Source organism: Solanum stenotomum, unplaced genomic scaffold (genome assembly GCF_019186545.1).
Source record: "Solanum stenotomum isolate F172 unplaced genomic scaffold, ASM1918654v1 scaffold18682, whole genome shotgun sequence".
Taxonomy (NCBI): Eukaryota; Viridiplantae; Streptophyta; class Magnoliopsida; order Solanales; family Solanaceae; genus Solanum; species Solanum stenotomum.
The window spans coordinates 4523-20885 of NW_026025161.1; the positions used below are offsets into that span (position 1 = coordinate 4523).

Genomic DNA, 16363 nt, shown 5'->3' on the forward strand with positions numbered 1-16363 from the left:
GTTGCTCTTTTCCAATTACTTTGCCTCCATTTAAGCTGTGGTGATCTTTCAAGTACTTTGCAAATGCTGGCTGTAGTTCAGTTAACAATCCTAAAAGTGGCTACCTTTTTGTCTGTGGCTCTGAGCCCATGACCTCAGCCTAAGTCACATATCACAAGCTGCTTTCTCACCATTAAAGCAAAGTCCCCTAGGCCATTTAGCTGCTTATTTATAAGTGCAAATTATTGCAAATGCGCATTTCAATCCACAATTTGTCTGTAATAATACTGGAATGGAATGTTATAGAACACGTTTACCACCTATTGGCACCAGTTGGTTGAAACTTCCCCTTTATGTAGGTTGTGGACATCCCGGATGACTTTCCTTTTAAGGTTCAAGATAAAGCAGGAAAAAGAGTTATTGTTCTTACAAGAGATTACGGTGAAGAGACCATAAATATAGTAGTGGACATGCCTAATTCCAGATGTGAAAATGTTGAAGATGATGCTGTTAACAGTGAGGAAGAGAGTGAGCCACAACCTAGTATTCCATTGTCTGTCACCGTGTCAAAAGAAAATGGCTTGTCATTAGAGTTTGATGTGAGAGCTTTTCCAAATAAAATTTCAATTTGTGGCATGTCCATCAAGGAGCTAAAAAGTTCGAGCAATCAGCTAAACTATAGAGGGCCTGCTTTCTCGTAAGTACTTATCTATTGTATGATGGTTGGAGTTGCTTTGGAGCCACTTTCTTACTATACTGCTCGGACTCTTAAAAAAAACTGCAGGGTGTGTCGGATCCTCTAGAAGTAGTGCATTTTTAGAGAGTCCGAGCTACATAGCTTTCTTATACTTATTATCCAAGTTGTGTTGTCTTCTTTTCAGATTTCTAAATGAAAGTCTTCAGAAGTCTGTCTATGAATATCTTGAAGCCAGAGGGCTGACGGGCAGCACTGCTAACTTTATGCTGGAGTATGTAATTAGCAAAGACACCAAGGAATATATCCGGTGGCTTAAAAACATCAAGAATTTTGTCGAGAACTAGCATCCTTTTTCATGGATATTTAGAACCTGGTGAGTCTAACTGTTTTCATTTCGAGTTATTAGTAATATATCAATGATTTCTATCTTTTACTTTTCTAGTTGATGGTGTTCTGGTGTTCTTACTAAAGAAACATTGGGCTAATGTCAGACGATAGACGATGATGGATGGAACGTCAAAGTTGGTAAGAAATAGCAATAGTTATAACCACATCAAACTTCTTTGCAGTAATACTGGCTATAATAATGAACATCAGTGGAGGGAATTCTTGTATAAATTAGAGCATTTTTGTGATTTTGTTCACTGAATTAGTTTTCTTTCTCAGGCAATTCATGTATACTTCAGACAAAAGATGAAAATAATAATGTTATTGCATGAATTGGCAACTTTCTTAAGTTGCTGCAACATACAGATATCAACTTAAAGATACAAAATCACTCACATTCTATTTGAAATCAATAAATCGCAAGGCACAAGTTATGTCTTATAAGGCATACGTTCAGTTTCAGAACATTATGCTTTAAGAAGTTCACAACCACAAATTATGTTTTATAATTGCATAACTAAGCTCCTACTCAACTTATGCCCATAGAGGCATACATTCAGTTTCAGAACCTTATGCCTTAAAGACTAACCTGAAATAGGGGCATTCCGTGCAAAAACTTGAAATATGTAAACAATGTATAATTAGAGTACACTTTATATTTAATATCAACTATACATATAATATAAATATCTATGCACAACATCTACGATCAATGTGTATAGGTAATGTATACTTTGGCCCTGTTAGTAAACTAGATGGGCGAAGTATATATTTATGTAAGTTTTCCTTTTATTTTTGCTTAATTTATTAGATTCAACAATTTTTATTTTTCTTTCAATCAATTATTCTGCTTGTTATTTGCCATCTCCAACTAGCGTGCTTAGGCAAAAAAAAAAAAAAAAACTTGCACAACTTGCATCGATTTCAATGATTTTCTTGGTAACATCCTTGAAATTTCTTTATATGTAATTTCCAAGTGTTTTCCTGGAAGTAGTACTCTATTTAACTCCAACTAAATTGTGTACACAAATATAACTTGACTAAAAACTGAAAAGAAAAAGATTTCCACAGGAAAAATGGACCTCTAACATGTCCTTATAGAGGTGTATTCAGAATTTCAGAAGGATACACTGTTATAAAAAAATGTATCTAAAATAAAATTTAATTGGTTTAATCTTTAGGTTCTTAATATTAACTGTTAAATTTTAAAAATTATAGATTCAAAATATATAATTATATAAAACATTTACCGTGCTAAAAATTTTAGGAATTTTCAATATAACACACCTGAAATTTTTAAAAGATTAAAGCAAAGAAAAAACAAAAAAAAAAATCGTTAAAAAAATGTTACCGATAACCACTTAGAGAGGTATTACTCACAAAAATAAGATAGATATAAGATCTAAATTTCTATCTTCACTTAGAGAGGCGCACTCAATCATCATTGTATTATTATATGATACTTTGAACGTGAATTTACACATTTATATTTAAATAAATAATTTTAGAAAAATATAACACTATTATATATTATCTAGAGAGGATGGGAAGCATGAACGTGAACTCAAAGAACCCTCTCTCTAATTTCTAAATACTTTCTTTTCTGAATTTTCTAAGGGATTTCTGGAAGGACATCGTACTACTCTCTTGACTTACGATATAATAATAATAATAATGTCAACTGTCAATCTGACGTTATTGATGCTTCAGTACTTTTTTATTTACTTCCATTTTAATTTTTATTTGCAATGGTAGCTAGGTCCAATCCATATTAAAAGAATAATTCAAAGAAAATAAAACATTAATATTGTTAAACAATGTGTGTGTATATATAGTAGCCAGCATGGCGGTTCGGTTGAACCCAAAAATCGTTTCGAGAAGGACCTTAAATACTATATTCTACCCTGAATTAGCAGCCTTCAAGTCAAGCAAAGTCGTCCTTGCTCAAACAATTTTATTTGGATAAAAAAAAAATTATTAAATATATTTTACTTCTCACTATGTTAATCAAAATATCTATAGAAATAATCAATGAATATTTTTCGGTGGAAAATTGAGTGAAAAAAATAGTGATTTTTACTAATGCTAGTGATGAAAGTATAATATAGCATGAAGTTAGCTTCTATATATGATCTAATATGGTTAAACTATTCACTATTAAAATCACTTTGAATATAATAATACATGTAAAATAATAGAATAAGCATTTACTTGAGTCAACATCATAGGAGACTTTGCAGTGCTGAAACGTTCCAGCTCAAATTATAACAAGATAAATCAACTTGCAAATATAATATTTTTTGCAAATATCATTTATTTTTTGCATGACATATTAATTTTATTTTCAAGAAAAATATCAAATAACAGAAAGTTCCACTGACATTTCCAAGAATCAAAAAGGAATTTACATGTTATAGTTGAACACTAGTATACAGAGACAAATTTGGGATTTAAGTTTTATGAATATCAACCTTTAATGTTCTTATCATGAACCCATTATATAATTAAAATTTTGAGCTCATATCCACAAGTCATTGCAATTTTACTGAAATTTTATACACAAATTTATACTTCGCATCGAAAATACTATTCAATATCTAATAGTTGTAGTATTACTCAGGTTTTATTGCACTTTGATTACTGTATTATTTGGTTGGAATACATTTTTTTTCTTCAAAATGCTTTGACATGTTCTTTATAGTATTTTGTCATGACTTCTTCACTTTTGTTAATTTAATTTTTTGAGTCGAAGGCCTATCAAAAACAACCTCTCTACCTCTCAAGATATGAGTAAGGTATGTGTATAATACCTCTCCTCATACTCACTTATGAAATTACACTGAATATATTGTTGTGTCAACTAGTCAACGACATGAGTAAGGTCTATGTAACTCTATCTTCTCCTCATACTCCATTTATAAAATTACACTAAATATATTCTCGTGGCAACTAGTCTAACAACATGAGTCATGAGAAACCGTCCAAATTAAATCATATAGGAAGCATCCTGGTTGTTACTGATGTAATTATAAAGACAATTTCTAGTCGATGTTAAATTAAAAACAAGTGAAAGACTTCGAATTATTATTACTATAAATTAAAGTCTTCAATCGTCTTCTTCTTCTTGGAATTATTAAGTTCCATACAATTCAATTTCCATCTTCTAAGCTAGCAATCAATTTTAATTTCTTTTTAATTAAAAAAAATGACACTTACTCCAACAACCATTCAACATTTTACTCACAAACAACATCCACTAATACTACATGATGATACCATAAACCCTAAATATTTATGTGAGGGTTGTATGACTTATGGTTTTGGTACAAGATATCATTGCCATGCTTGCACCTTTAATCTACATGAAGATTGTGCAAAGTGTACGCGAACTCTATTGTCTTTCATGCATCCTCACCACCCACTCAAGCTTGTTGAGCGCGATCACCACTCTGGTGATCGCGCTTGCAACATATGTCGTGACCTAATTGAAGGCCTATCTTATAGGTGTGAGCTTTGTGGATTTGATGTTCATCCTATATGTACTCAATTACCGGAAACACTCAAACATATTCTACATCAGGTAACTAAGCTAGAAATTCATTGTATTTTCTCTGTCCTACTTTATGTGATTGTTTTTTCTTTTTAGGTCGTTTTAAAAAATTAGAATTAAATGAGTAGAAGTGCTCAACCTTTGGTTTTTTTCCCATTAACCTTCAATTTTAGTGTGCATTATCGTTTGTTTAGCTTTTAATTTTGAAAAAAACAAAAAAGATCTAGGATTCTATAAAATTCTAGGTTGTATCGAAATTAATTTAGGATTTATTGTGGAATTGTATAAAATTTTAGGGTTGTATAACATTATAGGGTCATGGAGAAATATAGAAAGGGGGAGAAGGATTTGAAGTAAAAAAGTTTTTTTTTTTTTTAAATAAATAAATAAATTAGTAAGTTCAATTAGCTGTTATAGATGCTAGGAGGATCGATTTTATGGGCTTTGTAAGCCTTCATGTGCCTGTTGTCGATTGATTTTGAAATATTTGATTGACTCATCATTTAGGTGTATTTTAATACAAACAGAGTGATAATTTTGACAGGTAATTGAATGATTGAGATATGAAACTTGGAAAAAATGATAATTAAGATATATTTTTAACCATTAACTCAAAGAATTATCAAGTAAATATTATTCATGGAGTTTATTTAGAAACAAAAGAAGATTTTGTATTATAACTTATTAGGTGACCTTTTGAGACATTCAAAAATTAGGTGAATAATGCAACTATATGTGTTAAGTTGGATTACTTTATAATTATATACATTCAAAAGTGGTTTTAATGCATTGATATTGCCCTAAAATGACCATTTAAGTAATTAACTCTCTTTTATAAGAAATTATATATAAAAAATTTGGACCAATTATAGTTTAACTCGTCAGCATCCAATTAAAAAAATTGCATGTCAAGATCTGTCATATAAATATGGTTGCAACAAGTGTTATTTTAATTTGATGATCATGATATTGTCATTAATATTTCAGCTGCATCCTTTAAGGCTATTGGACTCGGTCGAATCAGGAATTACGTGTGCCGTTTGTAGAGGAGCATGTAACCCTTCTTCATGGCGTTATAGGTGTGCACTATGTAAATTTGATATTCATATAGGTTGCGTGCCAATACAATGTCAAAATACAACGACCCATCGAGGAATTCCTACGTACGTTCCACCGTCTATATTACCACAACAACATTATTTTGTTGGTTATCCTAGTCCCAATCATTTTCCTGGTCCATCTAATATGAACCATTATAACAACAATATTATGCCACAATATCCACAACTATACCAACAAAATCAAGGTCATGGGCAGGCCCAGACACATTATAGTGGAAATTATGGCGGACGAATTAGTCAAGTGATGTTTAATTTGGTGAAAACAATTACAACTGGGGTGATTTCCAATGTCATATTTGGGGTGGTTGTGTCTCCATTTTTTGGACTTTGAAAATGTAAAAGTGTATAATTTCATCCTTAGCTACGAAAAAAAATAATAATTTAAATTCACTTTGTGTGGCATAACTCTTTGTTGGATTCTTCAGTCTGATTCAGTTATATGTTAAGACAATTAAAAAAGTGTTTCCTTGTTTTGGAATTTTTTACTATCTTCGTTGCTTTTTAATTGTTATAGTTTTCTTTTTGAGAGTTCTTAGCTATTAGTTGTGTAAAGTTTCTGTTTGTGTGATAAAAAACTGAACGTAAAATTTGCGGACCCAAAAATATAAGATATAGATTCATTTTTTGTCCCGTAAAAAGAAACCTTACTGCAATTATAATATCAATTGTGTGAATCATATAGTAAATTATTTAAATTAACTATTTGAAAAACGAAAAATATCACAGATAAAATAAAGGTGACAACACATGAACACATGCATTACTTTCCCTCAAAGAAACGGCAACGACACCAACAAAAAGATGACGACATAGTATATATAGTTTCTATTGACTACTCGATTTATAATAAGGTCAACTCAATTGTGTAGAAAATTAAATATGGAGTTTTGTTGGTTTAGACTTTTAGACTGTCCAAGTATTTATTTTGTGAAATGCTTTTCGTAATTTCAACATTTGATGGAAGTGTGGAATATCACTATGATCTAAAATGACAAAAATAATTTAATCCCTACGTGTATGCGTATATAATATTGGGAAAAAATTATAACATATATTTGTCCATTTATTATTGAATTTTTTTAAATATTTCCATCTATTATATATCGTATACACTATCGATCTATATATGCAGCGATAGAGCCAAAATTTAGTAAAGAGTGTAAATAATAACTAATACTACATTATACTGATAATTCTTAGATTCTCTTTTGATTAATTACATCGACTCTGTCCTCAATAGATTAATTACATATTCACGAGTAATTAAGTTTTTATCCCTAGTGGAGAAAGTGTAATATTGAAATGAAGTAAACTATAGGATAGCTAAGGTACATACGTGAAGAATGTTAAGTTGAATAACTTTTAAAAAAAAATTATACCGCGTATATAGAAAATTATATGAAGTGTTACTTCATATACAAATACATTAAATCTTCAATATCCTTAGCGAAATTCTTAACCTCAGCGCTGATTTTTCTTAAACACTTGCAATAAATGAGACTGAAATGAAATCAAATACATTAAGTAGCAAAGAATGAAGATAGGTCCGTCCCAAATATCATGTTAGAGAGCACTCCAGTTCCGAGTGTTTTCACCAAACCAAACATCACTTGCCCAATTCGACCACCATCATGATGAGCCTGAACCTGCCCATTGTTCTGATGTTGTGGTTGTGGCATGTAGTTGTGGTGCATGTTAAGTGGACTAGGATAATAAGGATTTCCATAAGCATAACCATCAAATCCAGATGGTGGAACGTACGTTGGGATTCCTCGATCCGTTGACGTTCTCTTTTCGCATTGTATTGTCACACAATCTATATGAATATCAAATCCACAAGGTATACACCTATAACGCCATGAAGAAGCATTACATGCTCCTCTACAAATAACACATGTTCCTGATTCAGTCGAGCCCAATAGTTTTAAAGGATGCACCTGAATTTATGACAATCGTCATGTTAATTAAAATGATTGCACAATTATACATCCTTTTCTAAGTTGTGATCCACATCATGACATTAAACAATCCCCGCCCTTGTTCCCTTCCCCTAATTATCTGAATTTTCACTTTGTTAAAGTTTACGAGAGTGATATTCTTCCTCTCTCTCTCTAACATGAAAAGTAGGCTAGAGAAACTCAGATTCACATTATTTTGCAAGTGGAAAGGGATCTTTTTGAACATCTTCAATTTTTCAAAATAATTATGGACTTTCTTATAAGTGGTTCCTATTATACTCCCTTAATGATTTCTTTTAAATTTTAGATTTTTTTTTTTATAATTTAAACTTCTCATTAATGAGATGTTTTTATAGCAACAAAAATGCTACTTATAACATAAACAAAATTATAAATTTCAAACATTATTTTTTTCTTAAATTTCGTGTCATGTATTCACATCAATTGAAATGGATTACTTACCTGATGTAGGGCATGACGCAGTGTTTCAGGCAATTGAGTACATAGAGGGTGGACATCAAATTCACAAACTTCACACCTATAAAACAACCCTTCAATAGAATCACAACAAACATTGCAAAAACGGTCCAATCGGCGTTCGCCTTGTGGCTTACGGTTGACTAGCTTGAGCGAATGGTAAGGATGCAAGAACGAAGAAAGTTTCATCGGACATGTTCCACAATATTCATGCAAATCGAAATCGCATTCAGCACAGTGATATCTTTTACCTATGCCAAGGATTTTGCAACCATCACATGAATATTTGGTATTGGAATCAAATAATGTCAATGAATGTTTTGGATGTGTGAAATGTTGTATTGTGTTCCTTGGGAGTGGTGACATTTTTGGTTAATTTTTTCTCTAGGTACCTCCAAAGAGCAAGAGAACAATGTAAGACTTTAGGGCTTTTGCTAAAGTCTTTGGCAATTTTGTTTTTTCATAAAATACATCAACTAGAGCTTTAGTTTAGTACATCACCAACCTGGATGATTCCTAATAATAATTTAAGAGAAGACTTGCACTGTTTTCTCTAGTTGACTAGTTGTACAAGTTTATTTATTTTATAACTTAAAAAGATAATACTCTCTTCGTGCCAATTTAATTATATAATGCAGTTTTAATGGGTATGAAGTTTAAAAAATATAATGTTTTAAAATTATCATTAAAATAAATATTTTTTTAATAGAAGAGTATGATTTTGTGGATTTTTTGCCAAATAAGTGAGACGAAGTATAGGTAATATGTTGATACTTTCATTAAATATTTGTCAAATAAGAAAATGTGTTGTCCTTCAAAAAACTCTACTTTTGATTCAAGGGTTTATCAGAAACAGTTTTTTTAGCCCACAAAGGAAGGGATAAAATTTGTGTATACCCTTCCCTCCTCTAAATCATACTTGTAAGATTACTATGAATATGTTGTTGTATGAGAAATGACTTTGCATTGCTCCATCTCCTATATTTTTTGCAGAAAAGCTAAAGAAGAACCTATTTGGATTGGTTTAATTTAAGTGTTTTTATGCTAAGATAGGTTTCAAGAATTTTTAAAGTGTTTGAATAACTTTAAAAAGTGTTTATAGGCACTAAAAATAATTCAAAAGCTATAAATTAAGATTTCTAACTTGTAGTAATTTTTAACATATAAATCAAAAACTAAAAGTCAATCTACAAAGACTTTTAGTTTTAAGAAATTTCAAAAGAAAAAAGTATGCAAGGCAATATATATCTAAATATAAAAGATTATGGTGTAGAAGATTTGAGATGACAACTAGCTTAGATCAAAATACATTTTTTTTCCTTGGATGGAATATTTATTGAAGTCAACTATAGGAGATAACGAGAGAGAAGGGGAAAAAAAAGAAGACATGAGAAAGTATAGAAGTAAGGAATTAAATGAAATGTTTCGGTCTATTATTTTAAAAAAATTATAGCATTTTAATAATTTGGATATTTTATAATGTATTATTAAAATTAAAATTTTAAAAACATCTTTATCATGTCGGTTCTATTTTGATATCGGTACAATCATTCGGTTAATTTTAACTTTTTTATTTTTACTTTAAGTGTCACCTCAAAGTACACCATTATTAAAATATTTCTTTCGCAAGTGTATTAATTTTTAAAGAAACACTTTAATTCTTTACCAAGAATGTAAAACATTGTGGCCATATTGTTTGATCTTAAACTTTTAATAGAAGTGTTTGCAATTATTTTATCGTATTGTTTATGGAGTATCTATTATAGTATCTTTTAATTTTAAACATACTCAATGAAAGACTAACTAAAAAGCAAAGGCATAAAGTTGTCTAGTTACTGAAGGTTTAGGACCTAGTTTATATTGATATTTAAAAAAATATTTATATATTAAATTTAACATATTGTTAATATATAAAATGTTTACATGCATATAAGGCTATTCGGTTCGATTAAGAATTTTTTTGACTTTTTTATGAATTAAAAAGATCATCCTAATTGCTTGGAATAGTTAGACACTTAAATAAAAATCTATAATTTTATTGAAAAATGATATTAATCAGTTCAATACAATTAAATTAAATTAATTCGGTCGAATATTCATATTCTTTTGTCATTCTAAATAGAAGTTAAAAGAAAAATAGATTTGTTATGGAATTTCCCAAACATATTTTACGTTTCCTTTATTATATTATATTACACTTGGATGGAATATTATTTATTGAAGTCAACTTATTACTCTAAGGAAAAAGAGAAAAGAAATAGTTTATATTAGAATAAAATCGGCTTCAGATTACATGAGAATTTTTATATTACACTTGGATGGAATATTATTTATTGAAGTCAACTTATAACTCAAAGGAAAAAAAGAAAAGAAATAGTTTATATTAGAATAAAATCGGTTTCAGATTACATGAGGATTTTTATTTCCTTTCTCTTTCAAAAAAGGATCAAACTACTTTCTCATAAACTTTTTATCTTTCACACCTTAATTAATTAGAAAATAAGTAACAAAATCCTCTTACTTTTCAAGAAAATATTTTCTAGGTAATATCATTCATAGAAAATATATTTTTTCATACCAAACACACCCAAATTTAGCATGATCGGTGTCACCAACTTAAGAAAAGGGTGGTCCGATGAACACTCTTTATCAAAAATTATGTGATTTACAAAGGTTAAATGTTATTATTATGAGTGTATAATATTTAATTTTTCACACCCTTAACACAACTGAAAAGAAAATTTATATATTCTTCGGTAAATTTCTGGCTCTGTCACTACCTTCATCCCGGAAGAAATTGTCACCAGGGTACGTAAAATGTCATGCAATTGCTTACTAACTGCAAATACTTTTTCAAACAACGAGGGAAAACGTCCAAGCCTTGTTTTAAATTATTAGGAAGCAAAATCAATGTTGATGTATATTTAGATAAATAAGATCCATAAGGAAAATTAACAAAAAATAACTTTTTCCTTAAGAAAATAAATATGAATTGATTTGTATATATACCATCCACTTCAAAGTCATCACTAGTAGACTTTGACCATGTCCTGTCCGATTACCACTTGACATTTTTATTTACAACAAGTAGGATTAATTTGGAAGCATCTCACCAAAGGTATAATATAATGGGTGGATTCTTATATTTTTAAACAAAAAAATTATTTTCGAGCCTTGATAATAGAGAAATCCCCTCTGTAGGAAGTACTCCTTTAATTGGCCAAACAAATCTAAATTAATCGATAAGTTTTGAATACTTAAGTTTTTTTTTTTTTTTAAAAAGGAAGCCTCCACTTTAATGATGAAGAAGTACTAGAAATAAATTTCATATTTATGTATATTTATTATGTAGAAATGTCAATGAGAAAGTAGCTTTCTGTCAATAGGGCTACTTGCAAATTGTTTAGATACAGATATGTCAAAAATGGCCCATTATATTTGATAGCATGTTTGAAATAGTCTCTTAAAGCATCTCCAACCCAATCCTCTATTCTACTCTCCAAATATAAAGTTTTCTATTTTCTCAGACAAACATCTTCAACTCAATTCTATATTTTACTCTCTAAAAATGAATCTTTTTCTCTCTTCTCAATATTATATTATTGTTTTTATTTCATTCTTATTTTCTTATTTCATAAGATAAATCCTTTAATTCTTTTTTTCCAAATAATTACTTTATATAATTTTTAATATGATATGAAATTATATTTTATTCTAAATTTTTAAATAACATAAATTGCAAGAAAATATAATATAATACATAAATTAGGGGACAAATTCAAATAAAAGTGACATACAATTACATAAACACTCAATTTTCAAAATTATTACGTTGCTCCCATAAATGCTCTATTAATGTATTACGGAGTTCAAAATGAGCATTTTTGTCCTTAATTTTTTTATGTCTAACTAAAAATTGTTCAAACCGGAGATTTTCATCTACCACCATTTCTATAGTTGGAGTTGGAGCCTCTAAAGCATCTTGAATTGGTGCATTGAGATCACGTTCATCCTCAATTATCATGTTGTGCAGTATAATACATGTAGTCATTATATCATGTAGCACTTTCTTTCTCCAAAAACGTGACGGTCCTGCAATAATTGCAAAACGTGATTGCAAAAAGTTCGAGGACAAGACTCTACTTTGCAATCATCAGAGTCCGACGCTCCTAGTCCTACGTCACATATAGTATCATCTCCTAATTTATCATCTTTTTCACTTAATTTAAATGAGAATTTTTCAAGTCATTACACTTCATTTGAACGGCCTATTGGGGTGAAGAAATCAAAATTAAAGAGATCAAAAGATGAAGGTCTTTCGTCAGCTATGAAACTTTTTGAAATCGAAAATAATCGACTTGGGAAGATGTTATCAGAGTCTGCTACATCCAAACATCAGGACGACGAAATGCTAGATAGATATATCAAAGCCAAGGAATTTAGAGACGAAACTAAAATTTTAATGAAAAATTTAGAAACTATTAGTGATCCAAATGTTCGTGAATACCTGCATCGAGAACAACAACGAATACTTGAAAAAAGAAATCGACAATCACAACCGCAGTCACAACCGTAATCACAACCACAATCGCAACAATTCTCGGAATCATAACCTTCTTTTTTTTTTCGAATAGTGCTAAATCTGAAAACGACCTACCGGATTTCTAAATTATTGTTGTGATCAATTAATTATTATGTAAATTATTGTATTTTATCTTGTATTTAAATTATTATGTTATGTATTATATTGTCTTATATTGTTATGTTGTATTTAAATTATTATGTTATGTATTGTATTGTTATCTTGTATTTAAATTATCATATCATGTATTAAATTTTTTCATCTTGCCTTTTTAATTTTGTGTATTCTTTATAATGAAAATTAATAACAAAATTAAATTTTATTATTCACGAAAATTAGAAAAAAAATTAAAATACTATTAATTTGAAATTAAAATAGTATATATTAAATAATATATTTTTAAAAATATTATATTACATTTAAAAAAGAATTATGAATATTAGATATTTAATTAATGGAATCATATGTAAAATAATATGTTAATTAGAAAGTAATTATAGTAATAATAAAATAATGAAAAAGTGAAATAGAGAGCGTGTATAGTAGTTCTCCAAATTTGGATACCTACTATTCAACTCTCTAAATTTGAAGAATAGAGGGTGATTTGGAGATGAGTTGGAGTGCCCATTCTCCATTTTACTCTCCAAATATAGAGAATGGAGAGTAAAATAGAGGTGGGTTGGAGATGGTCATATTAAGTATCACTTGGATAGTTTTGATCTTTTAAATTTATTAAAAAAGAGATTGTTGATATTTCATAGGAATTTACAAAATTCTGATTATTTAATTTAATAAGAGTTGCGGGAAATAAGTTTTAACAAGACAATTAAATATTTTCGTCAAGATTCAAAAATCACAATATTAAAAAAAACATAAATTGCACCTCAAAAGTTGTATCATACACTAAAAATTGACCAAAACATAACATAACCAATAAAAAATGTACTTCCCATTGTGAGTTCCCATTAAATACTTCCTATTTTTACATTTTCGTTTAAATTTAAAAATTAAAATTTGATAAATATCTAATAGAGACCAAAAGCTCAATATTGGAAAATTTAAAGGACCAAAATTGTCCAAATGATACTTAAGGGAAAGCTTTGAGACCTACTACCAAAAGATAATGAACCATCTTTGTCATTTCCTCTATTTAAATATTTATATATACTTATATGAGAGAAAAAGAAAAAGGCAAAGTAAAGACTTTGGATTGAAAGACTTACAAAATCTTCCAAGTCATCTTGCCCTTTGGAGGTCCCATTATTTCCAACTACAAGTTCTTACGATTGGTTTTTTTCTTTTTCTTTAGTTCAATTTTAAATCCAATGATTTATTGACCTACAAATCTGCTATTACGCAACTCAACCGAGAAATGGCACCTATCCACAAGAACCCAATCCAACAATTGATACACCCAAACCATTCATTAACATTATTTGATTCCAACACCAAATATGTATGTGATGGTTGCAAAATCCTTGGCATAGGTAAAAGATATAACTGTTCTGAATGTGATTTCGATTTACACGAATATTGTGGAACATGTCCAATGAATCTTTCTTCGTTCTTACATCCTTTCCATTCACTCAAGCTCGTTACCCGCATGCCACATGGCAATCGTCAATTGGACCGCGTCTGCAATGTTTGTTGTGATTCTATTGAAGGGTTGTTTTATAGGTGTGAGCTTTGTGAATTTGATGTCCACCCTCTATGTACTCAATTGCCTCAAACACTTCGACATGTCTTACATCAGGTAACCAATTATACTATGAAAAATCTAAATATTTTAGTCTATCGGTGATAAAATTCAAAAATTTCAATATTTAAACATATACATAATTTTAGGATGTTATATATTCATGGTTTTTTTTAATATAACTCCCTTTTACAACTTACATGGTTTGATTTGGAGTACGAGGGTCAAACTGATTAATAATTTGTGTAAATTTAGACATAGAAGATGATGAAGAGAAGAAATATACTCAGAGAAAAGAAAGTGATTGTTACATTAGGCAATAATATTTACATCAGGTTGGGGTCGATACGAAGGAAACTGTTTAAAGTCGAGTCCCAGGTATGGGAGGAGCAAATTGGGGTCAGGTTGGGGTCGAATCTTGGCTCGGCTCCTAGGTGGGTCAGGTCTCAGATCAGGCAAACTCGGGTTGAGTCCCGAGTTGGTTGGAGGCGGGGTGGGTCGCGTGACGAGGTGGTTGGTTTAGGGACTAGGGGTTGGGGGTGTTTGGGTGGATTAGCTAGTGAGGGTGTGGTGATGTTGAAGGAGAATTTAGAAAAATACTTTCCCTATTTTTATTAGAATAGTTATTTTTAAAAAATTGGAGAAAAATATGTCATTTTTCAAAATATTTTAGTGGATCAAACATGAAAAAAAGTGTAGATAGTCTTAGTAAAATATATTCTTCTATAGCGAACACACCCTATTTCATCTTATTTCTAGCATGGTTAACTTATTTTGACTGATTATATTAGTTTAACTTCATCTAGTTAAATTAAACTGATTAAAATAAAAGGTATTTTACCAACTTTATAATCCCCTTTCTAATTTCTCTTCTTTTTTTTTTTATCCTTATGTAATAAAAAATATTTAAAAAACTGTATCATGTGGATTCAGAATCAAAACATATATACAAGTATGGTATAATCATTATTATCCAAATTCCAAGCAATACTTCAATTAACTATGATATTTCAGGTGCATCCTTTAAGGCTTCTAAGCTCGTCAGAATCAAAAACATGTGTTATTTGTAAAGGAGCATGTAACGCTTCTTCATGGCGTTATAGGTGTGCACTATGTGAGTTCGATATCCATATGGAATGTATGTTGGTACAATGCAAAAGGAAAGAACATGGCTAGGAATCTCCAAGTATGTTCCACCATCGATATTTCCTAAGACGCAATATTTTGATGGTCATGCTTATGAAATTTCATATTCAAATCATAATCATAACGACATGTCACATCCACATCCACAACATCAATGTTATTGTCCGGTTCAGAGTGATCATGGTAGAACTAGAAGAAGAATTGGAAAAATTATAATATTTATACTAGTGAAAGCAATCACTACTGCGTTGATTCTTGGGATGTGAAATAGATGAGGATTAGACATAGAGCTAGAATATTTTTTTTGTTACAAGGGGAATGAATTAAAGACTGGGACAAAAAGGATGTCAAAATGTAAATGACCCTCAAATTTTAAATATGAATTTGACCCGTATATTGTATGTATGTAAGTAAAAATAATCTTCTCAATTGATTTCTTATACTTATTTGTACATCCATATCACTTTGAGACTCATAACTTAGTTGGTTAGCTATCTGAACTAAAAGTTTTTGGTGTCTATTTAGTTAAATAGATGCATGACATGAGTATGCACATAAATTTTTAAATTTTACCCACTTTTAGAACTTAATCATAATTAATTTACATGCACTTTTACATTATAAAATCGCTTAATTATAGTAAATTTATATAATTTGAAATAAATATCAGATATGAGTTAGTATTTACTGTCTAAAAATAGCTCGGAAACACGTATCAAGTAATTAAGATGTTAATTCAGTTTGACCAAGGATGCATGATAATTATTATC

At 29.8% G+C, this 16363-nt stretch overlaps 2 protein-coding genes and 2 pseudogenes across 2 annotated transcripts; 3 read left to right on the forward strand and 1 right to left on the reverse strand.

Moving 5' to 3' along the window:
- Positions 1-338: 338 nt before the first annotated feature.
- Positions 339-1443, forward strand: LOC125850714 (uncharacterized protein At2g39795, mitochondrial-like; the record flags this gene model as incomplete). The annotated part of the gene is made up of 3 exons (XM_049530567.1): positions 339-676; positions 861-1049; positions 1119-1443. Coding segments are annotated over 2 exons (498 nt in total), but the record flags the coding sequence as incomplete, so codon positions are not given.
- A 2406-nt stretch (positions 1444-3849) lies between these two features.
- LOC125850702 (uncharacterized) lies at positions 3850-6065 on the forward strand (annotated as a pseudogene).
- A 1189-nt stretch (positions 6066-7254) lies between these two features.
- On the reverse strand, positions 7255-8571 carry LOC125850703 (uncharacterized). Its single transcript, XM_049530554.1, has 2 exons — positions 8155-8571; positions 7255-7671 (listed from the first exon to the last, which is right to left on the reverse strand). The coding sequence occupies exons 1-2, from the start codon at positions 8533-8535 to the stop codon at positions 7255-7257; spliced, it is 798 nt and encodes a 265-aa protein (XP_049386511.1). The 5' UTR covers positions 8536-8571.
- A 5511-nt stretch (positions 8572-14082) lies between these two features.
- LOC125850711 (uncharacterized) lies at positions 14083-15981 on the forward strand (annotated as a pseudogene).
- Positions 15982-16363: the final 382 nt, after the last annotated feature.